The sequence below is a fragment of the Oculina patagonica genome, chromosome 4, assembly GCF_052425735.1.
Source record: "Oculina patagonica isolate OP01 chromosome 4, crgOcupat, whole genome shotgun sequence".
NCBI lineage: Eukaryota > Metazoa > Cnidaria > Anthozoa > Scleractinia > Oculinidae > Oculina > Oculina patagonica.
The window spans coordinates 7,884,855-7,905,149 of record NC_135761.1 but is presented as its reverse complement, the minus strand read 5'-3'; the positions used below and the strand labels follow the sequence as shown (position 1 = coordinate 7,905,149).

At 37.3% G+C, this 20,295-nt stretch overlaps 1 protein-coding gene across 1 annotated transcript; it reads right to left on the bottom strand.

Moving 5' to 3' along the window:
- Positions 1-1,581: 1,581 nt before the first annotated feature.
- Positions 1,582-18,950, bottom strand: LOC144649338 (uncharacterized). The gene is made up of 9 exons (XM_078508825.1): positions 18,808-18,950; positions 13,659-13,714; positions 10,392-10,712; positions 9,485-9,793; positions 8,037-8,351; positions 7,323-7,640; positions 4,837-5,157; positions 2,944-3,278; positions 1,582-1,909 (listed from the first exon to the last, which is right to left on the bottom strand). The coding sequence occupies exons 2-9, from the start codon at positions 13,708-13,710 to the stop codon at positions 1,898-1,900; spliced, it is 1,983 nt and encodes a 660-aa protein (XP_078364951.1). The 5' UTR covers positions 13,711-13,714; positions 18,808-18,950; the 3' UTR covers positions 1,582-1,897.
- Between the last annotated feature and the right edge of the window lie 1,345 nt (positions 18,951-20,295).

The window sequence follows — 20,295 nt, the reverse complement described above, 5'->3', positions numbered from 1 at the left end:
CTCTTTTGTGAAGGAGTTTATATGACTAGCGCTCAATAACATTTTCTGTTAATATTTCCTGTATTCAAAATCTAACGGTAAAACTGAATGAGTGGGGGTAGTTGAGGAAGTCGTAGAGATTAACAATGAATGACATTCTGTTTATCGCACTCGGTATGTTACGCGAAGTCGAGACACGATTTCTTCTTGATTTCACTCAGTTTTTGCTCAATGAAGGATTACACATATGAGCTCTGATTAATTTATTAAAAGTAGTGTTTTGAAAAAAAAAACAGTCTTAGTTTAATTAATTAATACTTAGGTTTCTTAGTAGGCTTAACTCAGCTAAGGGCTCTACAGTGCAGAATACACGGTCGCTTCAAAGCATGCATTGTGCGCACAATAGATCGGAGGTTTTATCTGCAAAAGTTAAGTTACTTGCGTTAACAGCACGGGAACATTAGAAAATGGCGACGTTTTTTTTTTTTGCGGCTTAGCTCGCTAGAGAAATAAGCGTCTCGTAAACGAAGATGGCGGCCTAACAATTTTTCCCATATTTTGAGTCTAGCAAATCACTTTCTTTCTTTATCGTGAGCATAGAAAAATCTCTATCGTAGAAGAATCAACCTCGTTCGCAGGGCTTTTCCCCTGCTATTTTGAAAGGGGCGGGGCCGCCCTCCCATTCCCAATTACCAAGGGAAAAGCCCTGGGAACGAGGTTGCAGAAGAATAAATAATCAAGTGCAATGGAAACGCAAATCGTGTAATTGTGCCTCTTGATCACTGTATGAATTAGATGAATTAGTGCTGGTTTAAAACTGCACGCTTTTATATCATTGAAAAAACAAACATTAAATTGCTTTTGAAGTCGACGCAGTACATCTGTGTAATGTTTTATTTTACCAAAGGTACTTTCTCTTTCATTTCCACCCAAGAAACGTAAAGTGGAGTGCTCAAATTAGAACGTTTCTGGAAGCTGATACAATTCCCCGCTAATATCAGAAAGGTATCCAACCGCAATGTATGCGTTGTTGGGAGAAGAGAAAATACGAAAGCTATTGAAGCCTTTGTGGTTTTATGGGAAGAAGCGCGCCTCTCGCATCTAATCTTCTGTCATCCTAAAAACCTATGAGTAGCTTATCTGATAAAGAAAAAACTGAAGAAGAAAACCAGCAGAAATTCTCGTCCCCATAGCCATTTTCGCGTCTCTTATCCGGCGCGTCCTTTACACGAGAAATAAAGGGCTCTATAGACAAAGGATATCCAGTCTTGAATTCTGGGACTAACGTCATGTATGCAGTCGTGATGCTTCTACATTCTATGTGGGAGACTCATGGCGTTTTTGACTTTCGTTCAAGATTTCTTTGTTTTCAAACAGCCAATCACAAAAATTTGAATTACTGAAAAAACCTCGTATCCAGAGCGCTCCGTTTGTATTGCCAAGGCCCCGCCGGCCAAAAGAAACACAAGGGGCTATGGGGACGAGAGAATGACCAGCAGACAGAAATTAAGAAATAACGTTGTACAAGAATAAAGTAGTGCACACTATTATCAACTTTTAATCAGTCATAGACTGACTCAAAGGATAAAACAGATCAATCCGTTTTAAAGGATGTCCTTGAATTCAAACTTTATTGCCAGAAAGCACTTTCAATTACCCACTCTGAAGCGTTTTTTAGCAGTTTTAGCCGCGACAAGATTGTACAACAAATGGTGGACTCAGATGTAAGCAAGCTCTGTTTTATTTTGTTTATGCCTCCTTATAGCTTTAAATCACACAAAAAAGAAAAAATATCGAACATGACACTTTTACAAGTAGCAATCCACTTAGGCCAAAAGGCGTATATAAACTGAACTTAATTTGATACTTTCCAACCGGACTCCAGTAAAGGGATATTGGTTCCGTCTACATCCACGCGTTATTCTTCATCCTGAGAAAAAAATAACACACCTTAACATATGAAATGACGTTAAGGTTTATTAACATATTTTGTGTTTACGAATCTTAAGAACAGATTGATGCAAAAAAGAATCCGATCGCGCAATATGCGAGGTGAAAGCTAAATATTTTTTAGAACAAGAAAAAACGTAAAATCTTGTAAAAGATGGATTGACCAGTTCTTGATCTCCCATTATACATTTTGGTTACTACCCCCCCCCCTCCCCCCCCCCCAAAAAAAAAAGAAAAAAAGAGAAAGAATTGCATAAGTATTGTTTTCAATATCTCTTGGGACAACTGTATGTCTCAAGAGAAATTGAAAACAAGGCTTATCCAAATCTTTGAGGGTAAACAAAGTGTATTATGGGAAATGTGAAAGTGGCGAATTAAAAAACATGCGCCAACTTGAAGGCGCATCTAGGATTTCAAAACATTTGACAATACATCAGAAAATGTCCAAGGAATTTACGAGAAAATGGAATGAAATTTAAGGACGCAAAACCTGAAAAGATTCGGGAATGAACTCTTCACAAAAAACTAAACTCTTATCGAAAAGTGATAAACTGCCTCTGAGAAAATGGTTCCCACAGAAATGTCAAGTCACATAACCAAACAAGTGACACATCATTATTGAGTTTTTGTCATTATAGACAAGTGTGCAATAAGTGCGATTATGAGCCTAGCCTAACTACCACGACGTCCTTCCACGACGTCCTACCTAGATTTGTTCTAGGTAGTCCCGAGTTCAACTCCTTCAGTAGCCAGTCCATGTTAATAGGCAACTGGTTTGCCTACTTCAAAAAATTTTCTCTCTCCCTCAAAGAACGAGGAGTGGACAGGTTTTAAAAACTAGCTTTGTGCTTGGTGCATTTCCACTTAAATCATACACTGACGTCAACAGTAATTACCATTCAATAATCACACAGTCGCACTTTGCGCGCTTGGTTATTTTCCCTGTATGGTGAAAACCTGCATAATCCGACAACGTAGCTTTAAGTTTAAACAAGATAACAAAACTGCCTTTACCTTTTGCTCTGTGAAACGGTAAACTTGGTTGGCCCACGGACCTCCTTTCCCATCACTTTTACAGTCTTGTGATTCACTGTATTTGTTGTATGTTAAGTGAGCGGTGGAACTGGTACGGCACTGACCGCCATCTTGAACTGCAAACATTTTGTATCCTTGCAGTTTTGCAAATAAGGCGCATTTTTGGATTGCTTGGTTTCTTGTTTTGTAATCACTCCTAAGCAGATATGGCGCAGGAAAATCGAAATTTGATCTCCCATCCACGCTCTCGATAGCTCGTTCATTTGAGTCTTTGTAGCATCCAACAGACTTGTACTCCACTAATGGCAGTAGGCCTGTAAGACAAAAAACTAATCAGTAAACGATCAGAAAAGCAACCAAAACCATTTTACTCGGTCAAGAATCAATGTGCTACTAAGAGTAAGGGTAGTGGCCTCTCTTATCCCTGCCTACCTTAAAATATGTATTACATGGTTAACCTTGTTAAAGATGATTTCTAGTCCGTACTGCGCAATCTCCGCCTGCAATGTTTGTGAGTCTCACAAACAGAAGAATGTTTACTAGCAAAAATAAAAATTCCGGGACAAAACTTACCTTTTTCTTCATTATTAACGCAATATCCTTGCAAAAAATAATAACGAGTAAAAGAGCTCGACGGTATTTCAAACGGACGTTTTAGCTCATCGTGAATTCTTCAACGAAACGATCCGTAATGGCGAACTAAAAAACTTCATGTACGCTATCACCGAAGTGTAACGTTTCAACGAATTCAAAACAAAATGAAAAAAACCCTGAGTCTGCGCAGTACGGACTGGAAATCATCTTTAACTGGCATGAATAGAAAAGTTCAGCACTTTTGTTTTGATTACAAGTCAGCTGTAGACCATTGAAACCTTTTTTTGTAAGTTAACGTTACTATATTATGGTTTGCACATGGCTATCGAACCACGGATTGCACCTGATGAAAGGAAACCGTCGGGATTATGGAGAATACAGGAACATTTTGGTCGGGAGGGCATGATTGAAGAACCCTATTGGGTACCCTCTTAAACTTGTCAGTTTAGATTGTATTCATTCGATTCAGGCATAACTATATACATATTTTATAGAAAACAATACAGACACCGCACAAATATTCTGTCAGCTACAACCACCAATTTTTTTTTTTTCAGAAAATAAGAACTCGTTTAGGAGCCTAAATAGTCAAACACCAAAACTTTATTTCGTGAAAAACAGAGGTTCTTATATGCTTCTTATCTGGCAAATTTTCACAAACTTAACCCTTAACATGCTAAGCGCGGATTATTCCGGGATTTGGAGGAATGGCCATTCTGCCACTTATGACGTCACCAATTTACACGTCAGCAGATTTTTGTGATTTGCATCTTATAGAGCTTGGATAGATCTTTCTACACTCCATTTTAATATTGACTGCATTCCGACAGAGCTAATCGAAAAAAACGCGATCAGTTTTTGGTGTAAAATTGGTGCTAAAACAGGCCAAAATACCCGTACTTGATCATGATCTCCTTTCCAGGGTTTTCCATTGATTCAGATCAAAACTTTTCAGGCCAGTAGAAGGGGTGCACAGAGTAAAAGATAGAGAGAATAAGAAAGCAGAGAAAAACGAAAAGGAAAGGAGCAAGGAAAAAAATCGGAACGGTTCAGCAAAAAAAAAATGCGCCAAAGTAAAATATTGTACATTTTTAGATGGAAATTTCATCAAAATCTTCCTGCATTGTCAGAAAGTGCATTTTTAGCAAATTTAGAGAACTTTTGGACCGTAGAGCCAAGAAATTCAATTAATGGTAAAAAAACGCGTTTTAGGAATAATTTCAGCATATTAAGGGTTAAGTAGAACAAGAAACATTACAATAACAGCGCTTATTTTACCATCAAATGCAACGGTTTCATGGCCATGAATATACACTTCGTTGCTAACCGCCATGGTTGAACACTGTTTCTTGCCATAACCAAAGTTGACAAAGTTCTTGTCAGTATTGGGACCACTGGCGCACTGCCCGTCAGCCATAACAGCAAACACTTGATGTCCTCTCCTCTTGGCCGCGAGTGCACACTTCCTGGTAACATCTTGTCTTTGAGTGTAGTTACCATCTAGCACAGGGTCCTGCCCTTCAAGGCTAGGGATGGCACGAGCTTGTGCGTCATTGAAACATCCAAGCTTTGTGTTATAATCACAGGTCGAAAGAATGTCTGCAAACGACATTAAGCCGGAATTAAATTGACGTTTGAAATACAGTGAACTGGCAATTAAAGAAGTTGCAAAGAAAGAGGTTTTCAGGCTTCTTTCTTTGAAAATTTGTAAATTGCAAGCTCACTAACAGGATCATTTCCTTAAGTTAAATCTATCCGCAGTCCAATATGATTTCTTTCATATACAAAAACCACCCCAAAACCAACTTTCTTCAATCATATATTCATGTCATTTTGTATACTGTTTGAAACATCTCACTGTAATAATCTATTTCTATAATTTACCCCGAAATAAGGTTCTAAAGCATTTTCGAGAAACTTGATTTCAAACCTCGTAAAAAAGGCTTAAAACGCGTGTCATTTTGTTCTAAACCGGTGTAAAAAATCCATTTTTGAAAACAAACCATGAAAACATAATTTTTTTTTTTCTCGCAGGGACAGCTTGAGAGCTAAAATTTCGTAAAACTGTGACCATGCTATTAGCTCTTTTTGATAACTTTATTTTCGCCTTCATTCCTTGAATGTTCAGGTGAAACGTTTTCATAATGTATAAGTGAACGTAAAGGTAAAGCCTGGAGCTTATCCCGATTTCCATAGCATGGAGTGACTTGGAATATTTCTACTCCCCCCCCCCCCCCCCCCCCTGAGTAAAAATTAAAAATGTTTACAATTATTAAGCTACCGTAATTACTCGAATAAGCGCCACGGCGCTTATTAAATTTTTAACATCTCAAGTGAGGCGCTTATTTAAAACTGGGAAGCTACAAAGAACTTATCTTTTACAGTTATTAAAAAACTCATTAATAATTCATAAAGAAAATACAAAAGAAATTAATGTTTAATGAGTGTCTTTATATCTGATAAAGACACGGCTAAACTTTACGTCCAATTTTCTAGGCCAAAATAACCCCAAATCTAAATATTAGTGCAAGAATAAGTTGATCTACATCAGAAGATTTTTAAGCCGTTCAATAAATTCGCAGTTCGTGTTTTATCAAGTCTAAAACACTCGGCTGCGCCTCGTGTTTTTATTCTTGATAAAACACTGCTGCTCATATATTAAACATTACTTCAAAATATCTTCTTTTCATTGTCAGTATATTCGTCTCTTGCTGAAGAGAGAAGTGGCGCTAGCTGCCCTGCCAAGGTTCGTGGCAACATTTACAGAAATACGTATTGTAAGAATGTTGGATAGAAAAACAAATTTTGTAATGGGCGAACAGTCACATTGAACTGCAAAACATCGCTTATGATAAAAAGAAATGTCCAAGTTTGTTTTCGAGTTGCGTTATAGTGCTGTTTTCAGTTAAACAAATTTTCTCGAATAAGCGCGCATCGGGACTGCGGCGCTTATCCGGGGCGGCGCTTATTAAATTGTTTGCCACAAATGCGGCGCTTATTCGGGGGCGGTGCTTATTCGAGTAAATACGGTATCTACATTTGAATTTAATTTTAAAACTAGTATTAAAGGTAGGTCAAAATCTTTCTGTTTAAAATTAATGGTTGACCCAGATAAAACTTTAACGGTAGAATCGATAAAACAACCGAAATTTTAAAGATGTGGACAAGATCCTTTCGGCGTGTCACATATGCCAGGCTTTTATTTGGTTGAGAGCGTGTTCCAGAGTACGGAGCTGAGCCCTTGTAGGCTAAAGAGTCTTTCATGTATCGCGTGTTGAAACGCGACACTATCAAAGATTTGCGTGCCCTAGTTGAGATCAAATGATCTCGCATGACAATTATGCATTTACTTAAGATGGTATATCTCGAGTGTTTGAAGTACCTTCTTAATCAAAACTGACACAAACAGTAAACGGAAAAATACAATCGTAAAAATCTATGGTAATTCAGATCAGATTTCCGTACTTGAATTGAGAATAATTAATAAAAATCGATGAAATTAAAAAAGGAAAACAGGTAATCTAAGTGCGGAACTGAAACTAAAAAATCTGTTCTAGTTACAAGAATCAGTTCGGTCCTGTAACAACCGGAAAAATTCAGCATAATTATAATTTTTTTTTTTTTTTTTTTTTTTTTTTTTTTTTTTTTTTTTTTTTTTTTTTTTTTTTTTCTTTTTTTTTGCTTTTTTTCCTCCATCCCTTTTTACTTTTTCTTTAAAAAAAAAAAACCACAAATGGCAGTGTAAAATATCAATATCACCGTACCTTCCATGGTTCCTGTGAGATTGTAAACCTGGTTAGCCCAGGGTCCTCCTTTTCCGTCATTCTCACAATCCCGTGATTTACCGTACTTGCCAAACGTTTCGTGTGCCTTGGGACCACCAACACACATGCCGCCATCTTGAATTGCAAACGTTTTATATCCCCGTACTTTGGCTGCCACTGCGCATTTTTGAATAGAATCATTTCTCTGTGAATAGCAATCTTTGAGAAGGATGTCTCTTCCTTCCATAGATGGAATAGCTTTTACACCTTCATCTCTGTAGCAGCCAAGTGATTCGTACTCAACAGAGGAGAGAAAATCTGAAGAGAAGAAGTCAGAGAAACATAAGCATGTGGAAACTCGCATTTCTAAGCAGATAATGCCACACACAACAGTGTCATGTCATAAAGGCTTCTGAACGGCAAGTAAGGCTGCATGTTAAAGTAAAATTCCCTTTCCTGTTCTCTAGAAAAGGTTCTTATAGAGTTTTGTGTTTGATTCATCATTGCTTTATTGCCATCACATACACGCCGTAATTTTATTGATATCAGTGAGGACAAATGGGATGCTTAAGTCCTTAGTCATTGTTAGGGACGACTAAAACAACTATTCACCTCAGTGTCGGTGGCTAGTAGTGGTATTCGCCTCTACTTCGGTGAATAGTTGTTTTAAAATTACTCAATGGACATTTTCTGTGCAATGGGAACTTCTTGTACCTGACATTCCTTCCAAAACGAATACTTGACTGGCCAACGGCCCTCCTTTTCCATCACTCTTGCAGTCACGGGAGATGCCGTATTTGTTAAAACCTCTCAGCGTGGCACTACCAACGCACATACCACCATCTTGAATGCCAACAACTGCATATCCCTGACCATCCCCAACCAATATGCATTTCATGACTGCATTTTTTCTTGATTTGTAGTTGCCATCAAGAAGGGGGTCTCTTCCTTCAAGACTTTCCATGCCTCGCCCAGGTAGGACTTTGTAACATCCATGACTTGAGTGATGTTCTCTAGTTGACATAAACCCTGTAATGTATCACATACTATGTTCAAGGGCGTGGTATTCATTTAACATACAAGTTCGCAAATTCTTTTAACACTATTTTATAAAGATAAACCCGCCTTACAGGTAATTTTACCAAAGATGTTACAACAGCAAATTATTTCTGTTTTGCATATAGTAGGTGTCCTAGCCCAGTACGGCACATCTTTTCCAAACTACAGAAACCCGCGATTTGTGAAATGCCATTTGGGACAATTGGTCTTGAATTGCCAAACACCCCTCGCCTGGGACTCACGATTCCTCTTGAGCTATAACCATTTTATGATGTCATTTTAATGGTCTAAAAGTCATAAAAGAGTGAAAGGGATCGTGGAAAAATGTGGTCAATTTTATTATCGTAAGCCATTTTTGAGAATATGATTTAAAAATTTCTCCCTCGAAAAACTGTCTTTGGACAAATCCTCGAAAAGGTTCCGTCAACTAAAGGATTGAAAGACATGATGATTCAAACCAAACAAGCCGGATACTGTTCACCATACTCAATGTTAGCTCCGGTCTCTATTACACTTTGGCCTCCCAAATGATGAATTTTTCTTTCAGCCAGTCACGAAAAGTTAAAAGTTAAAGACAATTATTGAGTTATGGTCAGCATTGCAAAGTTGGGAGCTGGGAGCGGTTTCAGAGCCACCTTGAATTTTCGACAATTATGGTGGCTCTGAAATTCACCAGTCAAGGTCTGACCCAGGGTCTCACATAGAGTTCGCTTTACTTAGTAAAAGGGCCAGGCGCTAAATAAGCCATTTACGAGTTGACTTTTGCCTTTGCTTTGAACCGAGTCCTCGTGCAAAACCTTTCATACTCTACGTAAATAAGTTAGATTTGTATGAAAATGACTTGAAGGTAAAACACATTTTCATATAAATAGTTCGGCACGAAGACTCTTTCTGACTCATAACCAGAATGCAAAATCAGCTCCATTCCCAGTTATTTATAGTTTCGTTTTCAATTGAGCATACCTTTTTTTTTTTTTTTTTTTTTTTTTTTTTTTTTTTTTTTTTTTTTTTTATTTTTTATTTTTTTTTTTTTATATAAATTATTTCCCTTTTTTTTAGCTAAATCTTAACACTTTAATAAAGTATTTCATTCATTCATTCACCTTGAACACTTCCAATAACGTAAACATGCCTGGCGCCCGGTCCTCCTTTTCCATCGCTTTTGCAATCCTGTGAGATTCCATACTGGTTGAACCCATAGAAACCGACAAGACATAAGCCGCCATCATGAACAGCAAACAGTTCTTCTTTTCTCTTCATGGCTGCCATTGCACACTTGCTAATGGCATCTGTTCTAAGTGTGTAATTACCATCAAGAATAGCTGCGTCTTCTTCTTCCACAACAGTCATTTTTGCGCCGGGTTTATGTTTGTAGCATCCAAGTGATTCGTATTCGATCTCCGAATAGACATCTACAAGACAAGCGAGGGAAATGCAGTTAATTTAAGAAATAAAAGTTGCAGACAGAGGAATACATAATAATCTTCTTAAGTGCAAAGAGAAGACTCAACAGCAGCAGCGAGTGACCTCAGCTCACGGAGATCTCTAAATTTTAGATGTTTCATAAAAGCGCAAAAAAATATCACGTCAGTATACCTTAGAAACCTATGTATGGAAACTGCGGGCTTCAAAAAGGGACTGGGCTATCCACAATCACATGGTACAAAATTCGCTATGCTGGATGGCATGCTAATTACCGATTTGTTTACTCACTAAGGTGATGCAAAACGAAAAAAAAAAGTCAAGCTTATTTGGTTAAAAATGCTTTATTTTGGAGGCTGTCACTTTCTCTTACCATCTAGCAAGGCGGTTTTTGTACCATGTGTTTGCTTATCCAAAGGGCCCATTGGACGGAAACTGAAAAGGTACCAAAATTGACAGTTCTGGTTGACAGTCATTCTTTTAACAGTTTAGTTCCCACTAACTGACATTTACATCTTTTAAAAGACTTTGCTTCACTTTTATGTATGTCTAATGCATTAAAATAAAAAAAAGGGCGATCAGTCGTACTTTTCATTTCTCCAATGACGTAAAAGTGGTTGAACCAAGCACTTCCTCTCCCATTGCCTTCGCACCACCCAGTTGGGCTCCCTGTCATAAAGCTTTTATGGGCGGTTGAGCTGCTTAAGCACTTGCCGCCATCTTGAATAGCAAACACTTTATATCCACGTTCCTTGGAAACCAATGCACATTTTTCAATCGCATTTTCTCTAAGTTTGTAATTGCCATCTAGGCGAGGATCTTGTCCCTCAAGACTTGGGATGCGACGATACCAAGAGTCTGGGTTGATGTAACATCCAACTGATGAATACTTTACAGAGTCAAAAGGAACTGAAATTAAATAAATAACATAATAGTGATGGTTACTTTGCGTTTACTACTAGACTGTTCACAACTCCTTTCAGTTTCCGTGAAGTCTGATAAAGATTGATTACGATGGTTGAGTTCGATGGGCCACTATTTTGGTTCCCGAACGCGAGTGGAAACTGGGGAGAGTACAAAATGTCCATGGGTAGGAGTGCCACACTATAAACACCCCGCATCCCTAGCCACGGGGTGTTTGTACGCTCCCCAGTTTTCGCTCCAACACACCACTGACTTCAGAAAAAAAGGGGACTGTGAACAGTCTACGTTTACTACCAGAATAAAGAAGTGATTTCCTTTTACTCTCATGTACCCTGGTTGCTAGAGGCTTTTCTTGGGTTGTTTGCTGTTTCGGTGCAAGCTCTTTATCTCTGGTACCAGGAGGTACTGGAGACTGCCACTGGTATCTGCGTTTCGAGTTGTCTGGGTAAATTGTTTTGTTCTATTTTAAATCAAAGGCTTCTCGAGTATTTCAACACCAATCATATATTACACAAGTCACAGATCGGCTTCATGCCTAACAATCGAACAGCAGACCATGTTTTCACACTCCGAACTTTGATAGACAAGTACGTCCATAATCACAATGGCAAAATTTATGCCTGCTTTGTCGATTTTAGAAAAGCTTTCGACTCAGTCTGGCATAATGGGCTTTTAAGTAAGTTATTGCAAATTAATTTAGGGGGATCCTTCTACAATTTAATTAAAAGCCTTTATTCTAAGTCTTCTTGTTCGATAAAAATTGATCAGTATCAGACACGACCCTTTCAATATATGAGAGGTGTACGACAAGGTTGCGTTTTAAGTCCACTACTTTTCAACCTTTATATTAATGATTTACCGTTCTCATTTGAAAATATTCTGTCTGATCCTTTTGTCCTACCAAACGGTACAAAATTAAACGCTCTACTATATACCGACGATTTAATTATTTTATCACGTTCCAAAACAGGTTTGCAAAACTGTCTTAACACATTAGACACATACTGCAACACGTGGATGTTGAGCGTAAATCCCAAAAAAACCAAGATAATGGTTTTTCAAAAACGTGCGAAAAAATGTACTGAACATGTATTTTACATAGGAAATCAAACAATTGATGTTGTACAAGATTACACTTATTTAGGAACCAAAATATCTTCTACAGGAAATTTTAAAATCTCACTTGATCACCTAAAAGAGAAAGGACTTCATGCACTTTTTAGTTTGAGACGACACACAAATTTTAGTAGATTGAAACCTTCTCTTGCCTGTAAAATCTTTGATGCAATGATATCTCCAATTCTGCTCTATAATAGTGAAATTTGGGGTGGTTATGTAAAATCTGATTTTAAGGCCTGGGATGGTTCACAAATTGAAAGAACACATCTACAGTTTTGTAAACGCTATCTTGAAGTCAGTAATAAGGCTTCTAATGTTGCATGTAGAGCTGAGCTTGGTCGATTTCCTCTCCTTATCACCATTAATCAAAGAATCCTCAACTATTTGATATATCTCCAAGAAAAGCAACCGGATTCTTTTGTTAGACAGTCTTTTTTAATTTCATTAGAACTTCACACCGCTGGTAAAAATAGTTTTTACTCTAATCTTATGAAGATATCCGAATATTTTAATTTTGGTAATTTTAATCCTGATTTAGTAGACACCGCAAAAGTGACAATGTTTCTGCAGTTAATGAAACAGAAATATATTTCGTATTGGCAGCATACTCTACAACATTCTCAAAAACTAAAATTTTATAGATCTTTTAAGAACGAATATGCTACCTCCAATTATCTAGAGTTAACTAGGAGAGTTTCTGGTAGGAGAACATTAGCTAAATTACGAATTAGCAATCATAAGTTAATGATCGAACTAGGCAGATATAACAATACGCCCAGACATAATAGGCTCTGCCCGGTCTGTGATTGTAATAAAACCGAAGATGAAATTCATTTTCTCTTTTATTGTTCCAAATATGAAACAATAAGAGATAACTTTTACAAGACAATACAGCCTATCATCTTAAATGTCAGCCAACTACCAGTGCCTGACTTGATTTTAGAATTAATGAATTCTCCCGATCGTTTTGTGACCATGCAATTGATTAAATTTATATCATCTTGTTTTGATTTACGTAACAAAATACTATCAATGTAATTAATTTTATATGAATCATTTTTGTTTTTTACTATATATTATTATTTTATTATTTTTATTATTATTATTACTAAATAAGTTTACGCTTTTGCAATATTGTAACAAATTTACAGTCATGCAAATAAAGCTTGTTGTTGTTGTTGTCTCCGCCATTGCCCGACGACAGCATTTAGAAGAGGAATGGGAAACGTGTGTGCCTCGCAGAACACGCGCGTTGTGCCGAGGTCAGTATGATTAACAATAAACGTTTACATGTAACTGATGAGCGAGCAATCGAGTGAACGAGGTTTCCTAACTCTCGTTAGCATAACCACACTGACCTACTATTGGTTATCGCGCAATCTGATTGGCTACACAGGTGCCTACTATCGATCCGTAGAAGGCTCTCGGAGCGCGCGCTTAGTTTTCGTTTAATTTTATCAATCAAAATCTTCAATAAATCAATTCTAGCGATATTCTGAGTTTAACAGATCGGTAAGTGGGTTATGCTAACACAATTAGACGGCTCGCTCTCGGTTTCTACAGCCGGTAGAAACCTCAAGCTCGCCGTCTAATTGTTAATTAGGAGCTATGTCAAGATATCTTAAGTCATTTTTCTGATTCCTTTCAAATTTCTTCCAGCTGTTTCAAAAAGTGTTGTCCGCGACGAATTAAAATTTTTAAAACCAATGTAATCACTAAAACTATTTAGTTTTGGAGTACTAACGTTAAACATAGCTCCCTTCTAACAGTATGAACGCAACAGTCAACAAATGCAGTGAAAAAAATACATACCTGCGTTAACAAGCAGCAAGCACACACAAAGTAGTAATACAAAGCACTCCATTAGTCTGTGCGAAAGGAGAAGATGATTTCATAAGGCTCAAATTTGAACATCATTTATTTTCGTTCTACTGTGTAATAGGCGCGGTGGCCTAGTAGAATATTTCACGGTACGTCACTCTCAAAAACATTGCATAACTAGTATGTATGTGACAGGTCTATTTATAAGCATTAAAAACATGTAAATACTGTATTAAAAAAAAGTGGAAAAAAAGTATTTTTCAAAAATACTTTGAAACATTCAAGTTGAATGTTTCAATGTAATTTTTTTGACATACATCGTTAACTTTTTTATGCTTTTTAGTTTTTATTTCTATTGTATAATTATCAGTTTAAAATGTAAGAGCATAGAGACTTTAGCATTATGCTCCTAATACAAAACAATAAATAATAACAAACCGCGAAGATATACTAAAGCAGAATTTCAACTGTTCATTTAAAGTTTCTTTAAAAAACAAGAAAACTCGGTCTTCGGGGAAGTTTCTTAGTGGTACTTAGCCAATTTTAATCTCATTGTCACTTAGGTCAATAAGCGAACTTTCTTGGGTAAACGCTCATTCGAGGCTGGGCGCTTATTAAAGCCTGGTTTTCACTAGCGACGCAAGCACAAGCACAAACATAACCGCAAGCATGACAGCTCTTATTTCTTCGTGAAAAAGGCTTCGACTCAAGCAAAAGCAAAAGCGCATTGCATATTGATACTCGTGCTTTTGCTTGCGGCAAGCACAAGCACAAGGGTCAAAATTTGTCCTTTTTGCGTGCTTGCGCTTGTGCTTGCCCCGGGGGGGGTACTCCCTATAATGGCCTATACGGGGAGGCTCCGCCCGAAAGGGGTACCTTTTTCAGGCTTCAGGTATATAAAAGGGTAGGGATTTCACGAGTTTAAGTATATGAAAGGGTATGGAAATCTGTCATTTGGCCATTTAAAAGGGCCTTTAATTAAAATATTTCGAACAGGCGCAATTTATGGCTGTATTATTTTAATTTATTAAGCGCTACATAAAAATGACAAGAAAACGTCCTATTTTAAGTCCACGCCATGTCTCTTAGGTATATGAAAGGGGTACCTTTTTTCAGTTAAAGGATACGAAAGGGGTACAATTTCTGTCACAAATGGTATATAAAAGGGTAAGGGGTTAGAACTTGGGGCGGAGCCTCCCCGTATAAAACTTTTCTGAGTACCCCCCCCCCCCGGGGTGCTTGCGCGTGTGCTTGCATCGCCAGTGAAAACCACGCTTAACTTTTCCTACCTGTAGGGTGAGCGTTTATTCGAGTTTGGGCGCTTAATCAAATAAATACGGCATGTTTGTTTTATTTTCAAACTGTACATTATTAAAAAGTTCGACCTGACCTGGCCAACCAGCTTTACTAATCACGGTAATATTTAAAAGTGACCCAAGTAGATTTCCTCTATATGTTTTTTTCGGGTGCTCAAATGCTAATAATGGGGAGAAGGGGGGGGGGCTTATATGAAAGGGACGGGGATGCTCATCGGAAAATTTAAATTAAACAAATCCGGGTGAGAAGCCCTGTCTTCAGAGTTTTCTTAAAATTTGCATGACTCTCGCATAGTTTTAAGTCTTTGTCTAAAGAGTTCCATAGCTTTACTATTCTGTGATAAAAAGACCTCTGGCCAGCAGTGGTTTTGCACAGGAGAATATTCAGTTGCTGTGAATTTCTTGTGGTTCTGCTTGATATTTGTTGCCTTTTGACAAATTGTGAAGTCAGATAGGTCGGGGCGCAGCCCGTCATGCACTTAAATTAAAAGGAAAACAGCTTCTCGGAGGTTAAGCTGCTTTTTAACGTGAAGCCACCTAAAATTCTTGAGTGATGGAGTAATATGCTCAAATTTTAGTGATCTTAATACAAAATGTTTTTTCTGGAGCGACATGTACACTGGACTGACTGGAGAGGTTATCTGAGTTATATCAGCAGGTTTACGTATGAAAACAAAAAATCTACTCGCCCTCAAAAGAGTCAAGAAAGATGGGTAAGGGATTGCGAACTTGCTGCTGTGGAGGATTTGAGCTGGACTTCGATCTATTTACTACCAAGATTGTGCACACTTAGTACTAAATTAAGGAACTTTCAGTTCAAATTCCTCCACAGACGTATAGCAACGAACTCCTTTCTATTTAAAATTGGAATTTCAGAAACTGCTCTCTGTTATCTGTGCAAAACAGAGCAGGAAACACTAATCCATCTTTTTTGGGAATGCCCGACAACAAAACACTTTTGGCAAAATGTTCAGAGTTTCTTCGCCTCAGTCCAGCTGATACCAGCCTCACGCGTTTTGGATATACATGAATGTTTAGGTTTCAAAGGAGAAAAAGATGATATTATGCTAAACCACTGTTTGCTTCTTGCTAGATATTACATCTATTGCTGTAAAATAAAAGACGCCACCCAATGTATTAGAGAATATGTAAAACAGCTGAAATATAACTTAGAAATTGAAAGACAAGTCTCCATCGTGACAGATTCAAACGATAAATTCCAACAAAAGTGGTACCAAATACTTCATGCGCTGTAAGCTTTCTTTATTATCTTATTTCTCCTTCTGAAATAGTATATTACAATTAAGCCTTTTAAAATACTTTGGTCCCTTAATTTGAACGCTTTTCTTCCATTTACACCTTTTTCCGATTTAGCCTTTCTGTGTTTTGTATTGTATGTAATGAAAGAAGATATATTAGTAATGTAGCGATATTGTATTGTATTGTAATGTAACGTATAGGAGACGTCTTAGTATTGTAAGTAGCGGAAGCAATTATACTGTAAATGCTGTTAAAATCATCCTTGTAACGTAAGTATTGTGAGTATTGTCAGTAGTTTAAGTATGTAATTATGTTTTTTTTGTGTGTGTGTTGCAATAAAAAAAAAATAATAATAAAAAAAAGGTTTACGTATGGACCTTAAGAGGGGCGTGATTTGATCTTTATTTTCGTCTGGTCCAATAATCACGCGATAGACTTTGAAAATGCATCTGTCATTGACAAAGGCGGCTTTAGAACAAGAAAGGCATTATAAGCGTGGCATTCCAAGCTAACTCCCAATACAATTCCTGTCCTCTACCTCTACACATTCTTTTTAACAAATATTCTTAGTTTTTAGCATTTTTATTTCGCAACTTCACACACTGCATTTTTTACCCTTTTTAACATTTAACCCGTCGAAGGCTGTAGTTCAAACAGCCTAAAGCTCGTATTTTTAAAGATATTTATTTTGCAAAAATAAATGGGCCTATGTATCTTGTTTCGTAAGTCTTTCCCAGCTTCCGGTGTTATCCCCTCCAACGATTACTTCCGGTCACATTTTGCGGGCTCTTACGTGTACATGTAGGTTGTGCAGGCGCAGTTACATCGCCCTTTCGCTCATGGCCGGCTTTCAACTAGACAAGTTAATTTTCCCCTCCCTCCACTCCCTCTGCTCTGTCGTTGTTGATTTGGGTTGGTGGGTTCTCCCTCACCTTTGCTGGGATAATAGTTTATCCCTGATATAAAAATAAACGGCCACACCCGTGGCCAAAATCTGCCAAATGGTAGTCTTGTCTTTCATTATCCCAGCAAACAGAGCTTCGCCAAAGCAACACATACATACTTCGGTTTATATGCATAGCATTTAATCTAGTAGGAACAGGATACATAAAAGTTTTCTAGTCAGAGATCGTTTTTAAATTTTATAACTTGATTTTGTTGTTGTTGTTTTGTTTGTTTTTGTTGTTTTTTGGTCTCGTTATCCAACAGCTGAACAAAGACTTATTTTTATTACATAAACACACGCATATAATAAAATAGACGAAAGCATAATAGCCTTCAAGAACTGACTTTCAGTCACACAACATTTGTAGAGGAATCGTGCAGGACGAGGAGGAAAAACTCGGTCACGGGTTTCTGCTTCAGTGGGAACAGCGCCTTATTCGTATACATTCTCTTTTTTATTCTAACGCCTTTCTTACGAGTCTAGTTCAAGCCGAGACCGGCTGAGTATTTTTGTTTTCTTATGATTTGACACGACACCTACGAAAGGTCATTGCGATCTGTAAAGTTTTGCTAAAAATCTGCGTGACTTGCCAAGATGTATAAAACTATGTCTTAGTCTATAAATTAATTCTTGGCCAGTTTTCTTTGACGTAAAACTGTTTCTCTTAGCTTATAATTCTCAGCTTGGGTATTTACTTTAATATAGTATGTTCTTAAATTATGCCCAATCTCAACAAAACGGGCTTAAACAGTCTGTACCCCATCTTCTCACTGAGACAGGGGACGAAGCTGACTCCCTTTATCTGATATATAGAGTGAACCAAAAGATTTAGAGATGAACTTCCATTTTCTATGTGGACTTTTCTTTGCAATAGAATGTTTTTCATTCGTAGTTTAGTTCTATAAATTTATATCAACGAAGTCTAACATTTTGCTTTCGCTGGAGTTCCAATTTTTAAATTTAAAATATTGTTGCATAATTGATGTTAATGTCATGTAAACGGTCTGCAAGCTTTCTCAAGTTTGAAACAGGCAGATATACAATACATCGCTGCAAGGTTAAGCTTACGTCTTAGAAGGCGTTTTTTCACTAATTGAACTGTCTTGTAAAATGAATTTAAGCAAAAAAAAAAAAAAATAGAACCGTAACACTGATCACGTTAAATATGGTTACCATATTTATTCGATTAAACGCCTCCCTCGAATAAACGCCGCATATTAGGGCAGAAATATTTATAAACGCCACCCTCGAATAAACGCCGCATCAGGACGCGGCGTTTATTCCAATAGTAGATTCAAAAAGCAAATCTTATAGTAATCTAGTTTGAGGAAGCCTCAAAAATATTTACCTTGATTATAAGATATTGAAAATGACTTTTCAGAGAAGCACTAAAACATTTTTCTGTTTTTAAAATTGAAATGTTCTGTTACCATACTATTGTAAGCAAGAAATAAATTGAATTTTAAATAAAGTAACGCCGCCCTCGAATAAACGCCACCCTCGAATCACGAACTCAGTAAACGCCGCGGCGTTTAATCGAATAATACGGTACCGTACACCGCTGCTGTGCCCCAAAATTCGATTAACCCTAATAAGTTCCAATAATAAGTGTCATTACCTTTGCTTGGTTTGCAGTAGAGAACCTTTATCCTCGATTTATCCAGAAGGTCTGATGATTCCTTGGGAAACTCCAGCGAGGTTTGACTAGAACGTTTCACTCAGAAGTGTTTAAGTACGTTCAAAACGTGTCAAATGATCCGTCCAATATGGGACCTTCTCACTTTCAAGGCAGAATTATGCTCTCGTCAAAAAGGCGTACCAAGTTCAAGTACGCACTTATAAGGTGAAGTTATAGTCTGGGTACTAGGCTTTTGTACATTATGCTTTTGTTTCCCCACAAAAATGCTCCCCCAAAAAAATCACTAAAATGCTCGGATAATGCTCATTATACAAACGGTTTTTTAAATTAATTTCAAAGTTCTTAACATGGCGTTAACTGTTAACACTTACAAAAACGTACAAGTGTTGCAAGTAACAACAACAACGTATACAAGTTCATAAATACAGCCAAAAAAAACATAATCCTCGAAATCATCTACGAGGTCAAGTACAGAAAGTAGTTTACTATCTCTAGAAAGTTATTTGTTGTTGAATTTTGAGTTTGTCTTCATTTTTTCTAAAAAACAATAATTCCTTTCTTATTTTCTCAGAAAAAAAAATCAATTTTCCTGAAAAATGCCACTAAAATGCTCGATTAATGCTCAATGCTTTTGCCTCACTAAAATGCTCGAAAAAATGCTAGCATACGGTACAAAAGCCTACTGGGTACTCACTTATACCTTCGATCCCTAAAAAAATATAAGCTGAAAAGATGGCTCATTAATGAAAATATATGTTCAGTTTCATCAGAAGAAGTAGCCGTGTGAAAAGCCTGCTAGTTACGTTCCAGACTTTACAGACGATTTCTGCATGGGTTCCGCCGCGTACGTGATTTCCATCTGTGCTTCAAGTACATTACATTATATCCTCAAATTTGATCAGTTTGCCGGATATCCTGCACGTATCTTTTGCCCTTTTCTTTCACGTGCAAAGTCTGGCTGAAGAAAGTGATCAACGCTGGGTTCTTGCCAAGTCCACACCTTGGCTTATGTCGGGCAAGCAGAATAGCATTTGCCACTCAGAAAAAAAAACAATATTATTTATGACGTAGGATTTGAAAACATGTTTTACAATCCTATGACAAACGAAGCTACGGATAACGTTTATAAATGATCAAAGTTGTACACGATTTTTGTATGACGCGTACTGCGTAAACTACTAGAGTTGCACGCGACAAAGTTTGGCCGTCTTAAAATACATTAACCGTCTGTGTTTGTATTGACAACGTCAGGTCGCAAATGCGTCAAGTTTTTTGTGTGCCGTGTACACGGAATGTTGTTTATCGGTATTTCTTGCCGACGGCTTTTAACTGCGTGTGGTATAGAGGCTCTTAATAAAATGAAATACAGTTAACTCTCTCTTAATGGACACCTGAAGACGGACCCTCTTTATAGGGACAATGTCACCATAGGTTTCACTTCAAAAACTCAAGACCCTAAAGACAAAT

Coding starts and splice junctions, on each gene's coding strand:
- LOC144649338 (XM_078508825.1), bottom strand. CDS start 13,710: ATGGAGTGCTTTGTATTACTACTTTGTGTGTGCTTGCTGCTTGTTAAC. Junction 10,713..13,658: donor CTTGCTGCTTGTTAACGCAG/GTATGTATTTTT, acceptor ATTTAATTTCAG/TTCCTTTTGACTCTGTAAAG. Junction 5,158..7,322: donor TCTCACAGGAACCATGGAAG/GTACGGTGATAT, acceptor TGTCGTTTGCAG/ACATTCTTTCGACCTGTGAT.